General features: G+C 44.0%; 1 protein-coding gene and 1 long non-coding RNA gene across 2 annotated transcripts in view; one reads left to right on the top strand and one right to left on the bottom strand.

Annotated features, from left to right (window-relative positions):
* LOC135090955 (uncharacterized) overlaps nucleotides 1–17500 on the top strand; it is a 68437-nt gene that overhangs the window by 19178 nt on the left and 31759 nt on the right. The window lies entirely within an intron of this gene.
* On the bottom strand, nucleotides 3085–15750 carry LOC135090937 (toll-like receptor Tollo). Its single transcript, XM_063988158.1, has one exon. It carries the CDS (start codon nucleotides 14958–14960, stop codon nucleotides 11370–11372), a length of 3591 nt encoding a protein of 1196 aa, XP_063844228.1. The 5' UTR covers nucleotides 14961–15750; the 3' UTR covers nucleotides 3085–11369.

Below are 17500 nucleotides of genomic sequence, written 5' to 3'. Positions count from 1 at the left end.
TCCTCTCCTCCCTTTCCTCCACCTCCTCCTCCTCCTCCTCCTCCTCCTCCGTCGCTGCCATCGTCCATAAACACGTATCACACACACCTCCTCCTCCTCCTCCTCCTCATCCTCCTCCTCCTCCTCCTTCTCCTCCTCCTCCTCCACACTCACTGTTCCAATCCTCTCTTACATTTCCGAACAGTCGCACACACACACACACACACACACACACACACACACACACACACACACACACACACACACACAAATGACTGTTTTTACTGCTTGAATTAAGCTGTCTTTGGAAGCTCACTGGATTGAATTGGAGAGAGAGAGAGAGAGAGAGAGAGAGAGAGAGAGAGAGAGAGAGAGAGAGAGAGAGAGAGAGAGAGAGAGAGAGAGAACACATACCTCATTTCCTATCAAATACCTTCTTCTTCTTCTTCTTCTTCTTCTTCTTCTTCTTCTTCTTCTTCTTCTTCCTCTGTTCACTGACTTATCATATTTCTTTGTTTGTCTTTACTTTGCAAATTTTATCACTCATTATCATTTTCCTCTTCATACGTTATTCTTTTTTTTCTATTTCTCCTTTTCATTATTATCATTCTCTTTTTTCTACTTTCCATTTACTTTATCTAGTTTACATTTCGTCCTCCTTATTTGCTTTGCCTCATGTTCTCATGCTTGTTATTCTTTCTGTTCTTCTCCTCATCGTGTTTTGTTTTCATTAACTTTATTGACTTTGTTCCTGTTCTTCCCCTCCTCCTGCCCCTACTCCTTGTCCCTCCTCTTCTCCTCCTCCTCCTCCTCCTCCTCCTCCTCTAGCAACAATACTCAGCCTTACTAAGATAGAATCCACCATTAAAAACTATTCTTCCTAGTCACCATTTGAAGTTCTTCCCCTGTTCCTACTCTTCTTTCTCCCCCATCCTCTTCCCCCTCCTCCTTCTCCTCCTCCACACGTCTCGTCGCCCCAGGCAGTGCTTGTGGCGGACGGCAAGCAAGACTGTCAGTTTATTACGAGGTAGAATTTTGCGTCCACTAAGATTTGTGTCCGTGTTTCTTCTCTTTGTGTACATATGCCATTATACTGTACCACTCCCTTGTGCGTGCGTGCGTGCGTGTGTGTGTATGTGTGTGTGTGTGTTGGTAGTCAGTCACATACGAGTGGTGGGGGGGGGCGGGTGAATATGATGAAGGTGTCTTGACTTGGTAGGAATATCAATTGTTTATATATTTTTCTGTCACTCCTCTCTGACTCACTCGCTCGCTCGCTAATCGCAGAATAAGCATCGATAACACTTGATCATAATTCCCCAACAGTGACAGACGGATTGAAGGATTTCTGTCATTATTTATCTGATCTTTTCTTCTTTCTTTTAATCTACACACTAAATTATTTAAAAATCTATATGCTTTATCCACCTGCTCAGTTTACTTTGCTTCTAGAGTCAGGGAGAGGTGAGAGAGAGAGAGAGAGAGAGAGAGAGAGAGAGAGAGAGAGAGAGAGAGAGAGAGAGAGAGAGAGAGAGAGAGAGAGATGGTGAAGATGTACAGGTGATGTGATATAATGATAAGCAATATCTACCTTTTATTCACCTGCTTAGCTTACACCGTCGCTTCTAGAGTTAGGGAGAGGTGAGGGAGTGAGGGAGGACAGGGAGGGAGATGGAGATGAGATGTGAGGTAGCAGGGTGACTGTAGTGAGGCTGCGGAAAAGGTGACGTTTTGGGAGAGAAAGGGAGAAGGGAGAGATGGAAAAAGATGGAAGGAATAGGAGTAAGGATCAGCAAGAGAGAGAGAGAGAGAGAGAGAGAGAGAGAGAGAGAGAGAGAGAGAGAGAGAGAGAGAGAGAGAGAGAGAGAGAGAGAGAATCTGTCGTAGGGCGGCGTTCATCAGTTTCAAAACACGTTCTTTCTCCTCTCTCGTTTGACTGGAACGAGTATTTTGGCTCAGGATGCGGCGCTAAGCTTATTTTGCGGGCAGAGACACACAGAACACGTAGCCTTAAGACCTCGGCATGTAGTTAAGATCATTTGGCAGGTGATTTGAGCTTACCTGTCCGCCTCCACCTTTGAAACGTCTCCTGTTATTAATTAGTGCAAGATACTTCACCAAACAAGCTTATTTTGGTTTTGTAGAATATGTATTTAAGCTTTTTTTTTTCTTTTCCGGTGAGAGAGAGAGAGAGAGAGGATAGGGGGGCGTAAGTTCTAAGCTGACCCGAGTATAACCTTACCTACGTACTCTCTACCATCACCTTTACCTGTGTGCACCGTAAGCTCATTAGTGTGAGGTGCCTTACTTAACACTCTCCGCTGCCTAATCCATCTCGGCAGGAACGCCTCTGGAATACGTCAAACACACACGTACTGGCACACACACCGTCGCGAGTCTCAAGGGTCTGTGTTGTGTTTAGGTATTCAAAGGTGCTGCTTGATTCCCTGCCTTGACTCAGCCCATGTTCAGAAGATCCTGTGCTGTTCCTTTGCTTAGAGTGGAAAAATGTATTGGCGGTTATTTAGGGAATTTGTGTAAGTCTCCTTTGTTTTGGGTTGAAGTATGTGTTGAATCAAGGAATTTTAAAAGTTTGGGTAATTTTAAAGGCTTAGGTGTTAATTGGGAAGTGTGTGTGTGTGTTCGTTACTTTGTGTTGAAGGATACGTTGGCTCAGGAATGATTCAGAAAGTTTGTTTTTAATGTGTTAGATTTAGACTTTATTTAGAGGCTTACAGCGCGCTTTGCCTTTTGCTTAGTGCTAAAGATTTATCGGTTCAAATGTTATTCATAAATCATTATTGCCTATTTATTTGTTCTATTATTTCTTAAAGCTTTCTCTAGCTTTTTTTTTTTTTAGAACAGCAAGTTGTTATTTTTATTTTCTTTTTTCACTTGGCCAGTTTCTTTGACACAAAAATTACTACTACTACTACTACTACTACTACTACGACGACTACTACTACTACTACTACTACTACTACTACTACTAAGCACCACCACCACTACTTCTGCTACTACTATTAATGTTACTACTACTACTACTACTACTACTACTACTGCTACTACTGCGAGGCAAATATGGTGCGAAAGGAAACACATTGACTTAGTTAACAGTTTATTAGTTTAGAAAAAAAGGCTTGTGTGTATAAAAAAAAAAGTCACTTTCACTCCAAACTAAGTTATGGGCAAATGGAAAATAAATACACTTGTTACCGTTGGCAGCCTTTGCACACACACACACACACACACACACACACGTAGACTGAACAGACACGTACGTAAGCTGTGTAGACATAACCTCACACACGCACAGACACACACACCCACACGTACTTGCATAATTAAGAAGCTACAGTCATTTCATTATAATTCATTGGACAAGCTTCCCTATTCTCTCTTTATGTATATATATATATATATATATATATATATATATATATATATATATATATATATATATATATATATATATATATATATATATATATATATATATATATATATATATATATTTGCCTAATTAGATTGCTAGATACACTTCCTTCCCTCCTCCTCCTCCTCCTCCTCCTGAAGTGAACAAAGGGGAAGCATTACAGTAGGAGTGAATAGGAACGCCACTTGAGTTAATCTGAAAGGACCATAACATTTGGTAGCACGCGGAGAAGCTGGGGATCGAAAAGTACGACACTCATCACGCATCTGGCATCCTTCCTCCCATGACTCGCAGTGCTGCCAGACGTAAAAAGAAATTTAAAAATACTTGATAAAAAGTAGTTGAATATTCTGTACGAGATTTATTTTTCACACCATAGCAAATGAGTTAATAAAAATAGTGAGGATTGTAATATTGCACTAAAAATATGGCAGTAGGTAAATGTTAACTTATGCATACCATGAATTATAAATATTAGAGTTTCATATGCATGGAATTTAATATTAGACAGAAAATGAGTATCAGTTGGTGAGGATTTTCAATATTGCACTAGAAATATGGCATTATGGAGACGATTTATTTATTTCTCTACTTACTTATTTAATTATTTATCTATTACTTGGTGAGAATTCTAAATATTGCACCAGAATATGTCATTAATTGAACGTTTTCCTGTTATATCGGAAAACTTAAGCGTTAGAAATTCACAGCGCCAAGAAAATATACATATACATCTTTTTTAACCACATAAGTTTCTCAAAAGGACTAAGTTTGTAAAAAAAAAAAAGTATACTACGTCTGGCAGCCATCTTTGAGCCACAGAGATGACAGTTTTCCTTTTTTTGGCGAGGAAAAGTATAAAGATTGTACAGCACTTGACAATACAACACAAATTTACATACATAAACATTAAAGTATAAAAAATAACAAAGAACAAACCAGACAATGAATAAATAAACAGAAAACATTTGATACACTCACGGGAACACAAATGGGATTCAGTTTAGCAAAGCGAGACAACAAGGGGTGCTGGAAACCGTATAAAGGGGAAATAAAGGAGTCAATTTGCAAGATTCATAGAAGGAAGAAGAAAAAGAGAGGGATTGTGGAGAGCGTAAGGGAGATTAAGTAAGGAATATTGTGTTTCATGAAAGGAGAAAATATAATATGGAGTGGATTTAAAAGTTAATAAAATAAGAAGGAAAGAGATTTTGAGATTCAGAAAGAACATTTGTAATAGGGAGAGTCAAAATAATGTATAAATCGAAAGAAAAGAGAGGAAAATTAAGTATAATGTAAGGAAGAATAGAAAATAACAAGAAAATAACAAAATGAAAGAGAATCAAAGAATTATTACGTATGAAAATAATACAACAAACAAAATGCAACAAAACAAAATAATGAAGTCATAGAGGCGGTTCCCTTCATCAAACAGACAACTCTTTCAACCTTATTGCACTACACAAACAAACGAACGAACAAAACAAGGCAAACAAACAAACAAACAATCACAGAAATTAAACAAAACAAGTAAAAACACACAAATCTCTCTCTCTCTCTCTCTCTCTCTCTCTCTCTCTCTCTCTCTCTCTCTCTCTCTCTCTCTCTCTCTCTCTCTCTCTCTCACGATAATTATACAGCAGTTATCGAATGATACACACTCAAGAATGCATGTATGTATGTATGTATAGGAGTATATGTATGTATGTATGTATGAATATAACATAGAATAATGGCAGGCCTGTCGAGTATTTTCTTATAGCAACATAAACAACAACAACAGCAGTGAAATAAAAAAAAAATATGCCTAATTGAAAGCTATTTCTCTTTTCTTTCTCTCTCTCTTTAATTTCTACACTATTCAATATCACCTTCCCTTCCTTAATCTCTCTCTCTCTCTCTCTCTCTCTCTCTCTCTCTCTCTCTCTCTCTCTCTCTCTCTCTCTCTCTCTCTCTCTCTCTACGGACCAGTGGCTGTTAGAAATGCATAAGGAGGGTGAAATTATGAAACTATTCGAATTCGGACCCGGATGTCGATAAGGTCGATACCCCTCTTGCCTTCTGCGCTAAACCGGACCTTATCTGTCTCCTGGGGGGGGGATGGGGCGGGGGGAGGAAGGGAGGAGGGACAGAGAGGCAGACGCGGCTATAATAATAATGATGGTAATGACTGTAATAACAAAGGAGCCGAGTGCGTAGTGATGATAATAATGATGGTGGTGGTGACGGTGATGGTGGTAATAGTAATGATAATAATGATAATAATGATGATGATGATGGTGATAATGATACTAGTAATAATAATAATAATAATAATAATAATAAGAAGAAGAAGAAGAAGAACCGTTTCGTGGGTAGATTTTTTGCTTGTAAAGAAAAGGAAGGAAGGAAGGAAGGAAATACCTAAGGAAGGAAGGAAGAAGAAAGAAGAAAGAAAAAACGAAGAGGAAGACCAAATGAGGAGAAGACGCATGAAAAAAGAACCCGCCTTTTATACTCGCAATGAAAAAAGAATGAATAAAAGATAAAGAAGAGAGAGCGGAGGGTGAAGAATGCATAATAAACAGGAGAGAGAGAGAGAGAGAGAGAGAGAGAGAGAGAGAGAGAGAGAGAGAGAGAGAGAGAGAGAGAGAGAGACTAGTAAAAGACAAATACAAGACACAGAAAAATAAAGATAAAGAAACAAAGACAGACAGACAGACAGACAAACATACAAACAAAAATAAATAAATAAAAAGATGGAAAGGAAAAAAAACGCAAATAATAAAGAAATTAATAAAGGAAGTGAGGAAAAAGATGATGATGATGAAGAATAAGGAGATCATGAAAAGAAAAGAAGAAGAAGAAGAAGAAGAAGAAGAAGAAGAAGAAGAAGACTAACGGAATGCATAAGATAAATAAAAAAAAATATATCACAAAAGGAAAACAAAGAAAGAACCAAAAAAATATCAGTGCGAGTGTGGGAGTAATTTTGAATCAATTTTCTTTTTTCACTCTTCAAAAAATATAAAAAAAGTTATAAATTTTTCATTAATGGAGTAACGGTAATGATTTTCACATTTATATATATTTTTCATGTTTATTTTCCTTTTTTTTTTTTTACGTGGCAGTTTATTGTCTGCTTAGAAACACTGATTATTTATGGCAATTTATATTATTTTCAAGCGCTGATGAGTTTGCAATTAAATAAATCTAATTAAACTATTAATTTCCAGTTTTATCAGTTACATTAGATAGAAGACGACGTTTCAGTGAATTCAAATCCATTATTTTTTCTCCGCATCAGAATACTTCAAATACTTTCTTGCAATTAAAGTAATGAATGCACTTAATTTTTTTTTTTTTTTTCTCCTACTGTGAAAATTTATATTCATCCTGTGATCGCGTATGTGGTAAAGAAATACGTTTACATTTACTTCTCCTCCTCTGGCATGTAAACAGAGGGGGTTTCTTATTACCACTGTTATATTATGAGCTCTGTGTTAATTCCATTGTCTTGTGTAACAGAAAATACAGCTCTCTCTTTACTTATTGTTTTCCTCAACGCTCAAGGGAGGAAGAGCAAGGAGAAGAGAGAAAAGAAGGTTTGCTAATTCTCTCTTCAAAAACAGGAGAAAAAAAGTTGTTATGAGGTTCGTATTAATTTCGTAGTCTTGTGTAACGACAGAAAATATAGTTTTTTTATTTGTATATTTTTGTTTTGCATAAGGAACGCAGATGAAAGGCAAAAAGAAATTGAGGAAAAAAGATAAAATAAAAAAAGGATCAGTAATTATTCCTCTCCTAAGAAAAAAATGAATGAATAAAGTAAATTAAAGAATATATAAATAAAAATGAAACTTGAATTGACGTGCTGGGTGATTATTATTATTATTATTATTATTATTATTATTATTATTATTATTATTACTATTACCACCATCATAAACGGTACATTAATCCTCCCATGATGCACAGCGTGACTAAATACAGTCGCTCTACAGTGAATACGATACAATAAATTTAACTTCAGTCTGGCGTAGCGATAGAATAGTTACAATCATTATCGGAGGCTCCTTTCACAAAACCGATGAAGCAGGGCAGCTTAAAAACATCCTATTTGGTATTTACTGTTAATTTATTCCCTTGTGCTCTACTTAGAAAAAAAAAAAAAAAGAGTATTCATTCCGTAGTGATGTGTAATCGTAGGGCAGTACCGTTGGTTTGCGTGGAGGGGAGTTGTTCTCAGTTATACATATGGATGACTTGAACCCTTTGATGAATGATACTATGTCAGTGTTTTATATTCATGCAAGCTTTACGTGTGTGTTTGCTTTATACTTGTTTTACTCATGTTTTTTTTTTTTTTATTATTATTATTATTTATTTTGTTTTCATGTAAGTTTTTCGCTATGTGCATGATAATTTCTTTATATTCATTTATTTATTATTTTCTTTATATTCATACGTTGTAGTACTTTTTTTCCTCCTTTATATTCATACAAAGCTTACCGTCTCTGTTTCCACACAAGCTTTACTATATCAGCATTTCTTTACATTCAAGCTATACACTCCTCACCTCCTTTATATTCACACACGCTGCACTCTTAACTAAAGCGAAACATTATTTTACACGCACGCAAACTTTACACGACTTCACCCATGCCAAATAACGCCCTTGTACTGCCACACTTAACTCAGCCGCGCCTCGACCAATGTTCTCACACGCTTCACTTTACACGATTATCAAGTGTGTCTGAATCCCTCATACATAATTCATACGGGGAGCAATTAATGTATCATCTTGTGGCAGTGTCTCGCTTTAATCTCACGGTTTATCTTGTTAATCCGGTGCCGTTGTCAAGTTTACGGATAACATTCCCCCCGTCACCTGTAGGTTTATATTCGATAGCCAAATGCCGCATTAATTAAGTGCTTCTGTCGATCATTTGTGAGGTATTATTTGGGTTTTGTGTGTTTTCTTTTCTTTTCTTTTCTTTTTTTTCATTGAGTGTTTTTTTTTCTTTTCTTTTGTTCGTTTGTCGTTTGTCATGTTATTTTTTTTGTCATTTTTGTTTTCTTTGCTCTTGTTTGGTGGATCTATCTCGTTTTTTTTTTTTGTCTCCTTGTTTTGGTCTATTTTATGTTTGGTCTTGTCTGTCTGTCTGTCTGTCTGTCTATCTATCTCTATGTTCGTATATCTTCGTTAGTTTCTTCTGTGTTTTCCGTTTTTTTTTTATTACAAGTTTTATTTTGACTTATTATGCTTTGCTGATCTGATATTTTATTCATAACTTTTTTGGTTTCGTTTATTTTATATTCGCTTATATGTTTATATCCCCCTTTCTTTGTCTGCCTCTCTTCCTTCTCTTTCCCCTTTCCTAAGTACGGACATTCTTTGTCTCTTATTGTTTACCTCCTATAATCTGAATATATATTTTCCCTCCTAATTCTCGTACTTTATTTCTCTCTTCCGTTCTCTCTAACTATCTTTCCTTGTATGTGCAAATTCTTCTTTCTCTCCTACGCACTGGAATTCTCCATTTATATCCTTTTTACCGATATTATTCCCTATTTATTTGGCTATTACATCTCTCATGATATTTTTCTCTCCTATTCCTGACAATCTTTCTCTTCTTTCTCTCTAACTTCCCTTAAATATCCTGATTCTCCTCCTTTGTTCCCTTCTTCCCCTCCATTCGCGGCCTCCGACATCCACCTCCGTGCACACGCTACTCATCCACGCAGTTTATAAATATATCTGCATTCACTCATCACAGATTCATGTTTGTGTCTCTCTCTGGCTCAGCTGTGACCGATAATCCCACTAGCGTGAACACTACTCTGTGAACACGCTAAGGGGAAGCACTCTTGGCTGTTTCGCTGTGTTTCATGTTTAGTTCACTTTGTTTCGGACGGAATTTTGTAGGGCCAAGGAATTGTTTAAAAGTCCAGCATTTGTGATAATTCGTCGGGTTTGTGTTGTTGTCAGTGGACGGTTGGTTCAGTTTGAATTATCTTTTATCACAAGTGAGTAATTTGGCATCAAACGTAACATGCTTGGGTTATCACATTCCGCTTCTTCACTTTAAAGGATAATAATGATAATAATAGTAATAATGATAATAATATAACATCTCGGTTGACTAGAGGAAGCTTTAACGCGGGCAACAAGAAGATGAAGCTCAACAAACCAAGGCAGTAATATTTTTTTTTGTGTGTATTGTGTTCTAGAAATATGAAATAGTACAAAAAAAATGCACGGTTTTTTTTTAATATTTACACAACAACAAAATGAAAGAACAATCATATAAAAAATGTCCTGCAAATAATTTACATACAAAAAAAGATGCTCAGAAAAAAATGTTCATCACTGTTATTTTCTTTAGCACAATGTTTATCTTTCACAGACACAGGGGGGTGGGGGGGAATGGGAGAGGAATTCAAAACACCTGTCTGTTGTGTGTCTGTGTTGCACCTTTCCCGTCCCTCAGTCCATCATGGCCGCCGCACACCTGCACAGCCAAGGTCAGTTCCCACACTCACGAGTCACTGTAATAATGCCACTTCAACGCAGACCTCGTGAGGCGGTCAGTGGCGGGCGGCAGGCGACATGAGGCTGAAGCTGTGCACTTGTCTGGCTGTCTGGCCGCCCCGCTCCGCTCCCTCGCCCCGACGCTGTTACCAGACCCACCTCCATATTCACCCTCACCACCACCACCATCACCACCAGTTGTCCCTTCCTTGCCACCACTCCCTCCACCTTTTGCTCTTGTATAGGTGGAGCAGTGGAACAAAGTAATGGTTTCACGTGTATTTCTCCTTTCACTACCTCCACTTTTGGTCTTGTGTAGTGGGGCAGTGGAACGTAACAGGGAGGTGGAGCAGTGGATGGGAATGATAATAATTTCACGTTTATTTATTTATTTTATTTTCTGTCTCTTTTTCTCACTTCCGAATATTCAGGCTTTTTAATATTATATGTTCTTTTCTTTCTTTTTTTTTTAATCAGTGCTTGTGTTTCGATTTCACTTATTTTTCTTATTGTTTTCTAATTCCTCATGCGTATATATTTTCATTTTCACTTTTTTTATTGCCATTATACGCTCACAAATTTTATACTTTTCTCAAACACATTTTTTTTTTCAGCGATTACAAGAAAAAAATTTAGAAACAAGCTGCTTTTGTTTTCCACTTGGTCAAAACACATGAGGAAGCAACACACTCCTTTGGTGGTGGTGCTCTTCTTTCTTTTGTCCTGCTTGTGCTACAGATCATTATTCATTCAGACAACATTCACGACATGCCACTCAATAATTCATCGTTTTTTTTTTTCATATTAATTCATCACGTAACACTCAATGGCTTTATAATTTGGATGCTTTGCGTTGTTTTAGCTTTTTTTTTTCATTGTCGAGTACAGGAATGGTTGTGTATTTTTTTTATTTAAATTCCTTCTTTTTTTCAATTATCTTTTTATACTAATACTCTTGGTAGCTAGAAAACAAGTGTCACTTATTTTTTCTTGAGACAGAACTGAGTATTTTATATTTCTACTTAAGAAATTGAGTATTTTCCATTTTTACTTAAGAAAATCGTAGGAAATATTTTTGGCAACATTTTATGGCATGGTTGCTCCCTCGCCTGGCCGAAACACTGCCCGGCACAACAACACTGACAACACAAGCAACACTGCCAACACTTGACACCGATGGTGGAGGTGGTGGTGGTGGTGGTGACCGATCTTATCCCACGACCTCACCGCGACCGCCGCCTCTCCACCACTCCACTCCCTCCAGCCTCCTCGCCTCCTGCTGCGGACTCCTCTTATCAGGGACTGGTGGAGGAGCGCGCGGGGTGGAGGCGGCAGGTGGAGGGGTCGCGGGGTGGAGCTGGGAGGTCAAGACACTTGGGTTTTGGGGATGGGTGTGGAGGGAGGACTCGCGGGCGGCGTGATGGGCGAGGGCGTGCGGGGCTACATGTGGAGGGGCACGGGGCGGGGGCCGGGCGGGGGCTGGGCGGCGAGAGTGTGTAGCTGGTGGCTGCGGGAGGGGCGGCGGGCGTCCGGCATGGCAAACTTCAGCTTCTCCCAGAAGTGGTTGTCGCCCCACTTGAGATACGTGTTGGTCTTCAGGTAGAGGCGGATGTCGGGGTCTAGGTCCCGCCGCGGCACCTCCCCCAGCAGGATGACGATGAGGCGCCGCCGCCGGTCCTTCAGCACCTCGTGGTGGGCAGAGCGGAACTCGAAGCGCCGCCACTCAGACTTGATGAAGTTCTCTGAGAGGATGAGGATGGTGCGCTTGCTGGTCTCCACGGCGCTCAGGATGGTGTCCGTGACGTAGGCGCCGACGGGGAAGTCACGGTAGTGCAGGCACAACTTGTAGGCGGGGCTGCCGCGCTCCAGCTCCGGCGCCAGGATCTGTGTCACGAACACCTCGTCCTTGGAGCTGTAGCTGACGAAGGCGTCGAAGGCCTTGTCTGTGTCGCCCTCGTACTCGCTGCGGTAGAAGAGGCGCACGCCGTACTTGGCGTACACCCACACCCGCATGCGGTTCCTGTTGCAGAAGATGATGAGGGTGAGGGTGAGCAGCACGGCGAAGGCGCCCAGCGTGACAGTAGGCAGGAACACGTAGTCCAGGTACGCCTCGTGGCGGATGGTGGTGGTGGTGTCGCTCTCGTTGGTACACACCGACACGTTGAAAGCGGTGAGCTGCAGCGTCACCTCAACCGTCTTGTTGAGGGCGCACTGCACCTGATCGGGATCCCGCAGCACCACGGCGGCGCCCTCCAGCCACGTCTGCACCTCCGCCGCGCTCTCGCATTCGCACAGCCACGGGTTGTTGCCCAGGAAGAGAGAGTGCATGTTGTGGTTCCTGCGGAAGTAGGTGACGGGCAGCGTCTTGAGGCGGTTGTCGTCCAGACGCAGGATCCTGAGCGAGGCGAGGCTGAGGAAGGTGGCGTTGTGCACGAAGGCCAGCTCGTTGCTGTTCAGGTACAGCTCCCGCAGCAGCGTCAGGTGCTCGAACTCGTACCCCTTGAGCTCCTTCACCATGTTGTGCTGCAGGAAGAGCTTCTCCAGCAGTCTCAGGCCGTTGAAGGTTCTGTTGTGGATGAGCTCCACCTTGCTGCTGTTGAGGTACAGTACCTTCAGGTTCTTCCTGCCAATGAAGGTGTGGCTGGAGAGCGAAGAGAGCTCGTTGCCGTCCAAGTACACTTCGGAGGAGTCCATGGGCACCCTGTCGGGCACGGCGTCGTAGCCAGCGCGCGAGCAGTCCACGATGTTGGCGGCCCAGGACTCGTCGTGGAAGCAGGTGCAGTTTGAGGGGCACGTCATCTCGCAGTCACAGGCGTCGAAGTCACAGCAGTGGCAGAGAGCGAAGCAGTGAGACTCGTACTCGCACAGGAACTGCAGCTTCTGTGCCTCCAGAAGCGGGATGACGCCTTTGTTGTTCATGAGGCGGCAGTTGATGGTGTCTAGGTCCACCACGGCGGGGTGCTGGCGTGTCTCCTCCAGGCTGTTGATGGCCTGCAGCCACTCCATCGTGCAGTCACACTCGAAGGGGTTGCCGCCCAGGTAGAACTCGGGGGGGTCGCGGGACGGGTTCATGAGGGACAGCCTGAGGGCGTTCTGGTCGATGTTGCGGATCTTGTTGGCGAAGAGGTCCACGCGGGTGAGGTTTTTCTTCTTGAAGAAGGCGTAAGGCTGCACGCGGGAGATGAGGTTGTTGTTGAGGAAGAGAATCTCGACGCTGTCGGGCACCGAGCTGGCGCTGATGTCAGACAGCTTATTAAAGCTGGCGTCGATGATCTTGAGGCTCAGCTGACTCTCAATCTCGAAGTAGTTGCCCAATTCGTTGATGAAGTTTGAGCGCAGGTCGAGGTACTTGAGGCCGCGCGGGATGAAGGCGTAGTCGAACATCTCGAGGTGATTCTTGGACAGATTGAGCCACTGCAGGTTGGGCAGCTCTGAGAAGAGGCCCTGCACGCTGGTGAGCAGGTTGTTGTCCAGCCGCACTGCCTCCAGATGCTTGTTGTTGTCGAAGGCGCCGTTCTCGATGGTCTTGATCTTGTTGGTGGAGAGGTCGAGCACCTGCAGGGCTGGCAGGGCGCGAAACACCGTCTTGCTCACCACCTCCACCACGTTGGCCGCCAGCTTGAGGGCGCTCAGGTTATTGAGGTGAGTGAAGGAACTGTTAGTGAGAACACTTACATGATTGCCGCTGAGGTCGAGCGTCCTGAGGGAGGTGAGGCTCTGCACCAGCTTGGGCACGTCCTGCAGGTAGTTATGGCTCAGCTGGAGTTCCTGCAGCTCCGTGGAGTTAGTGAGCGCCAAGCTGTCCACACTGAACACTTCATTGTGATCTAGCTTGAGCACCTGCAGGCCGCGCAGCCCAGCCAGTGTCTTATCGCTCAGCTCCTTGATCCTGTTGTCGGACAGCACCAGCGTGTGCAGGCGGAACAGGCCGCTGAACGTGTAGTCCGACACTGTCTCGATCATGTTGTGCTGCAGGCGCAGCACCTGCAGGTTGGTTAAGTCGCGGAAGGTGGCGGCGTCGAGTCGAGTTATTTTGTTGTTTGTCAGGTCGAGGCTGGCCAGCCTCAGCAGATCCGTGAAGGTCTCAGAGTTGACCCAGGTGTTGGTGAGCTGGTTGTCGTTCAGCTCCAGCTCCAGCAGGAGGCTGAGGCCCGTGAACAGCCCCGGCGCCAGCACGCTCACCGAGTTGTTCCTGATGTACAGCTTGGTGAGGCGCTTGTTCTCCTGGAACAGCTCGGGCGGCAGCGCCGTCAGCAGGTTCCCCGACAGATCCAGCACCTCCAGGGAGTACATACCGAACAGCGCCTTGTCCTCCAGCTTGCTGATGCCGTTCAGACTCAGGTTGAGCGCCTGGAGGTTCTTGAGCGCAGCGAAGGCGAAGGCGGGCACGCTCACCAGGTGATTGTAGGAAAGGTCGAGGTGCCTAAGTCCCGGGGCACAGAAGTGCTCTGCCTGGCTGAAGCTGAGCACCGTCACGTCCTGCAGCTTGTTGCGGGACAGGTTGAGCAGCTTGAGGTTCCCCAGGTGGCACAACAGCCGCGGCGGCAGCGTCCAGATGTTGTTGTCGCCGAGGTCCAGCCGCTCCAGGTTCCTCTGCTCGCGGAAGGCGTCGCTGGCGATCTTGAGGGACATGGCAGACCAGTCAGTGTTGTAGGTGCGCAGCGTGAGGTTCCTGAGGTTGGTGAGGCCGAGGAACGCCTCCCGCGGCACCTCGCCGATCTTACAGTATTCGATGTCGAGCTCCTGCAGCTCCCGCAGGCGCACGAAACTCTTGTTCTGCAGTGAGCTTTGGAAGAAGAGCACATCACTGCACTCGATCCTGAGCTTGGCGGTGTTGCGGCGCGGGATGACGGTGAAGTTGGTGGCGTCCAGCTCACTGTTGATGGTTCGCAGACGACACAGCAGGGCGGCCAGGTCGGTGCCCGGCAGCGAGGTGACCTGGCAGTCGTCATGGCTGTGGTAGTCTGGCCCCACGCCTGCCGCCACAACCCACAGCAGCGCCGCCAGGGTCCAGCCCCACAGTTTTCGCATCTTGCGGCTCGACCTGCTTCACCACAGCGCCATTATCCTGGCTAGTCCGGGGCCGACCGGTCTCGCCATCTTAGGATGCGCGATGCAGAGTCCTCATTACTCCTTGGTAAAAAACATGTGAGGCTGACTGGTCCCATCACTTCGTTTCACTTCCACACTCGCCAGTATTCCACACCTTCCCTCCACCACATCCTACCACACACAAATTTATCCATAAATACTCAATTAACGGCTCCAATCAAGCGAAAATGCGGGAGCGAGCGGGAGTGCGTCGGTGTGCTGTGTATAGAGGCAGGTCCACTGGCCCCACGCATTCATCACTGGTCCCCTGAGGCTGCTAACATGGCCGCCCCGTAACTCCGCCGCTCGCCGCCAGAGCGCCGCCCAGCACTCAACCACAACCTGCCTCGCCCGCTCGCTCCCCTGATATTGCTCCAGATCACTTCACCAAAGCAGTTACTGCGAATTTTCACAACAAAATCTGCGCAGGAGACCCACGGGGACGAACAGACGCGGAAATATGCGATGGGCGGCCGAGGGGGCGGCTCGGGCGGCCTCTGTTATCGGCACAAATCGGTAACGGTACCTGAGTGGGCCCTTCTCTGACCCCCTGCCGGAGCAAGCACAAAGAGAATGAAGGGGTGACTCTGCTCCCTCCTCCGCCAAAACAAGGACCTCTTTCCTCCGCCTCCCCGCGCCTCTTATTGCTCTATTAATTGACAAAGAGTTTGGCTGGACGCCGCGTGGAGGAATTGATAATATGAGCTAATGAGAGGCGTCCGAAGAACAGCGAGCGGTGCGGGGCGAGCGCGAGACTGCCCCTTTGTGTGGCTATAAAGGTGCAGGAGGTGGCAGGCTTCGCACACCTACATTCCTCAGTCCTTTAACATGAGGAGAAGGAGGAGGAGGAAGAGGAGGTGCTAGTTTACTTTCTGACGAGGTGCTGAGATGAATCCCTCACTCTTTTTTTTTATTTTGTTTTTAATGCTACAGTTGAGAGTGGGAACACACACACACACACACACACACACACACACTTCAGTTCTATATTTAGTTTCTCTCCTTTCCTCTTTCTCTTCTTCTTCTTCGACCTTCTCCTCCTCCTCCTCCTCCTCCTCCTCCTCTTCTGTATCTCGTTCTTGTTTTCTCGCTTTCTCTCTCTATTCTTTTTTTCTCACTGCTCATTGCTTTCTCCCTTTCACCGTCTCGTTCTCTCTCTCTCTCTCTCTCTCTCTCTCTCTCTCTCTCTCTCTCTCTCTCTCTCTCTCTCTCTCTCTCTCTCTCTCTCTCTCTCTCTCTCTCGACAGTTTAACGTAATTTTTAAGTTTTGTTTTACTTTTATTGCATTTTCTCTTATTTTCAAGTTTTTTTTTATTTTTCTATTCTTTTCTTTTTGTCATTCTTGATTGTCTCTTTTCCTCCTCATTTCTCCTCCTCCTCCTCTTCCTCCTCCTCCTCCTCCTCCTCCTCCTCCTCCTCCTCCTCCTCCTCCTCCTCCTCCTCCTCCTCCTCTCTCACATTCTCCATTCCTTCGAAGTTCGTTTCTCATGTATTACCACTCCTCCTCCTCCTCCTCCTCCTCCTCCTCCTCCTCCTCCTCCTCCTCCTCCTCCTCCTCCTTCTCCTTCTCCACCCTCGCACTTTTCCTATTCTTACTCCTCCTTCTCCTCCTCCTCCTCCTCCTCCTCCTCCTCTTGCGTGCTTTCATCCTTTCTTAACCTTTTCTCTTAATTTCTTTCATTCTTTTTTTCTTTTCTTTTTCTTTTTTTCTTTTTCTCTTTCTTTCTTTTACTATCCCCCTTTCCACCTCATTTATTCTCTCTCTCTCTCTCTCTCTCTCTCTCTCTCTCTCTCTCTCTCTCTCTCTCTCTCTCTCTCTCTCTCTCTCTCTCTCTCTCTCTCTCTCTCTCTCTCTCTCTCTCTCTCTCTCTCTCTCATCACCCTTCTCCCTTAATCGCCCTCCCTTTCTCTCTCTCTCTCTCTTCCGTAGTTTGCAAGTGTCACCCTGTTGCACTTCTCATTATTTCACCCCTCCCTGGGCACTCACCCCCTGCTGTTCATTTTCTCTCTCTCTCTCTCTCTCTCTCTCTCTCTCTCTCTCTCTCTCTCTCTCTCTCTCTCTCTCTCTCTCTCTCTCTCTCTCTCTCTCTCTCTCTCTCTCTCTCTCTCTCTCGCTTCTCCCTAGTATGATCTTTTAGCTAATGGCGTTAGGTGAGTGGTAAGCATAAGAGTAAATGACTAGAGGAGGAGGAAGAGAAACGAAGAGGAAGGAAGAGAGAGGAGGAAGAGCTTACATTCTCCTAAGTCATATTTTTGCCTCTTGTTTCCGGGTTGCAGTTTTGGATTGGTATTTGTTTGTGTGTTGAAGTTTCCCTGTTTTTTTGGATTACTAGTTGTCTCTGCGTTGGAAATCTCCAATGATTTTATTTATTTTATTTATTTTTTTTTCAGGTTTTGTTTTGTTTTGGTTTTGATTGTGTTTTGTTGTGTTTAGTTTAATTTGGCGTGTCTTTTTTTTTCGTTTGGTTTAGTTTGGAATG

This window comes from Scylla paramamosain, chromosome 36, assembly GCF_035594125.1.
Source record: "Scylla paramamosain isolate STU-SP2022 chromosome 36, ASM3559412v1, whole genome shotgun sequence".
NCBI lineage: Eukaryota > Metazoa > Arthropoda > Malacostraca > Decapoda > Portunidae > Scylla > Scylla paramamosain.
The sequence above is the reverse complement of the archived record's forward strand: the minus strand, read 5'-3'. Positions and strand labels throughout refer to the sequence as shown.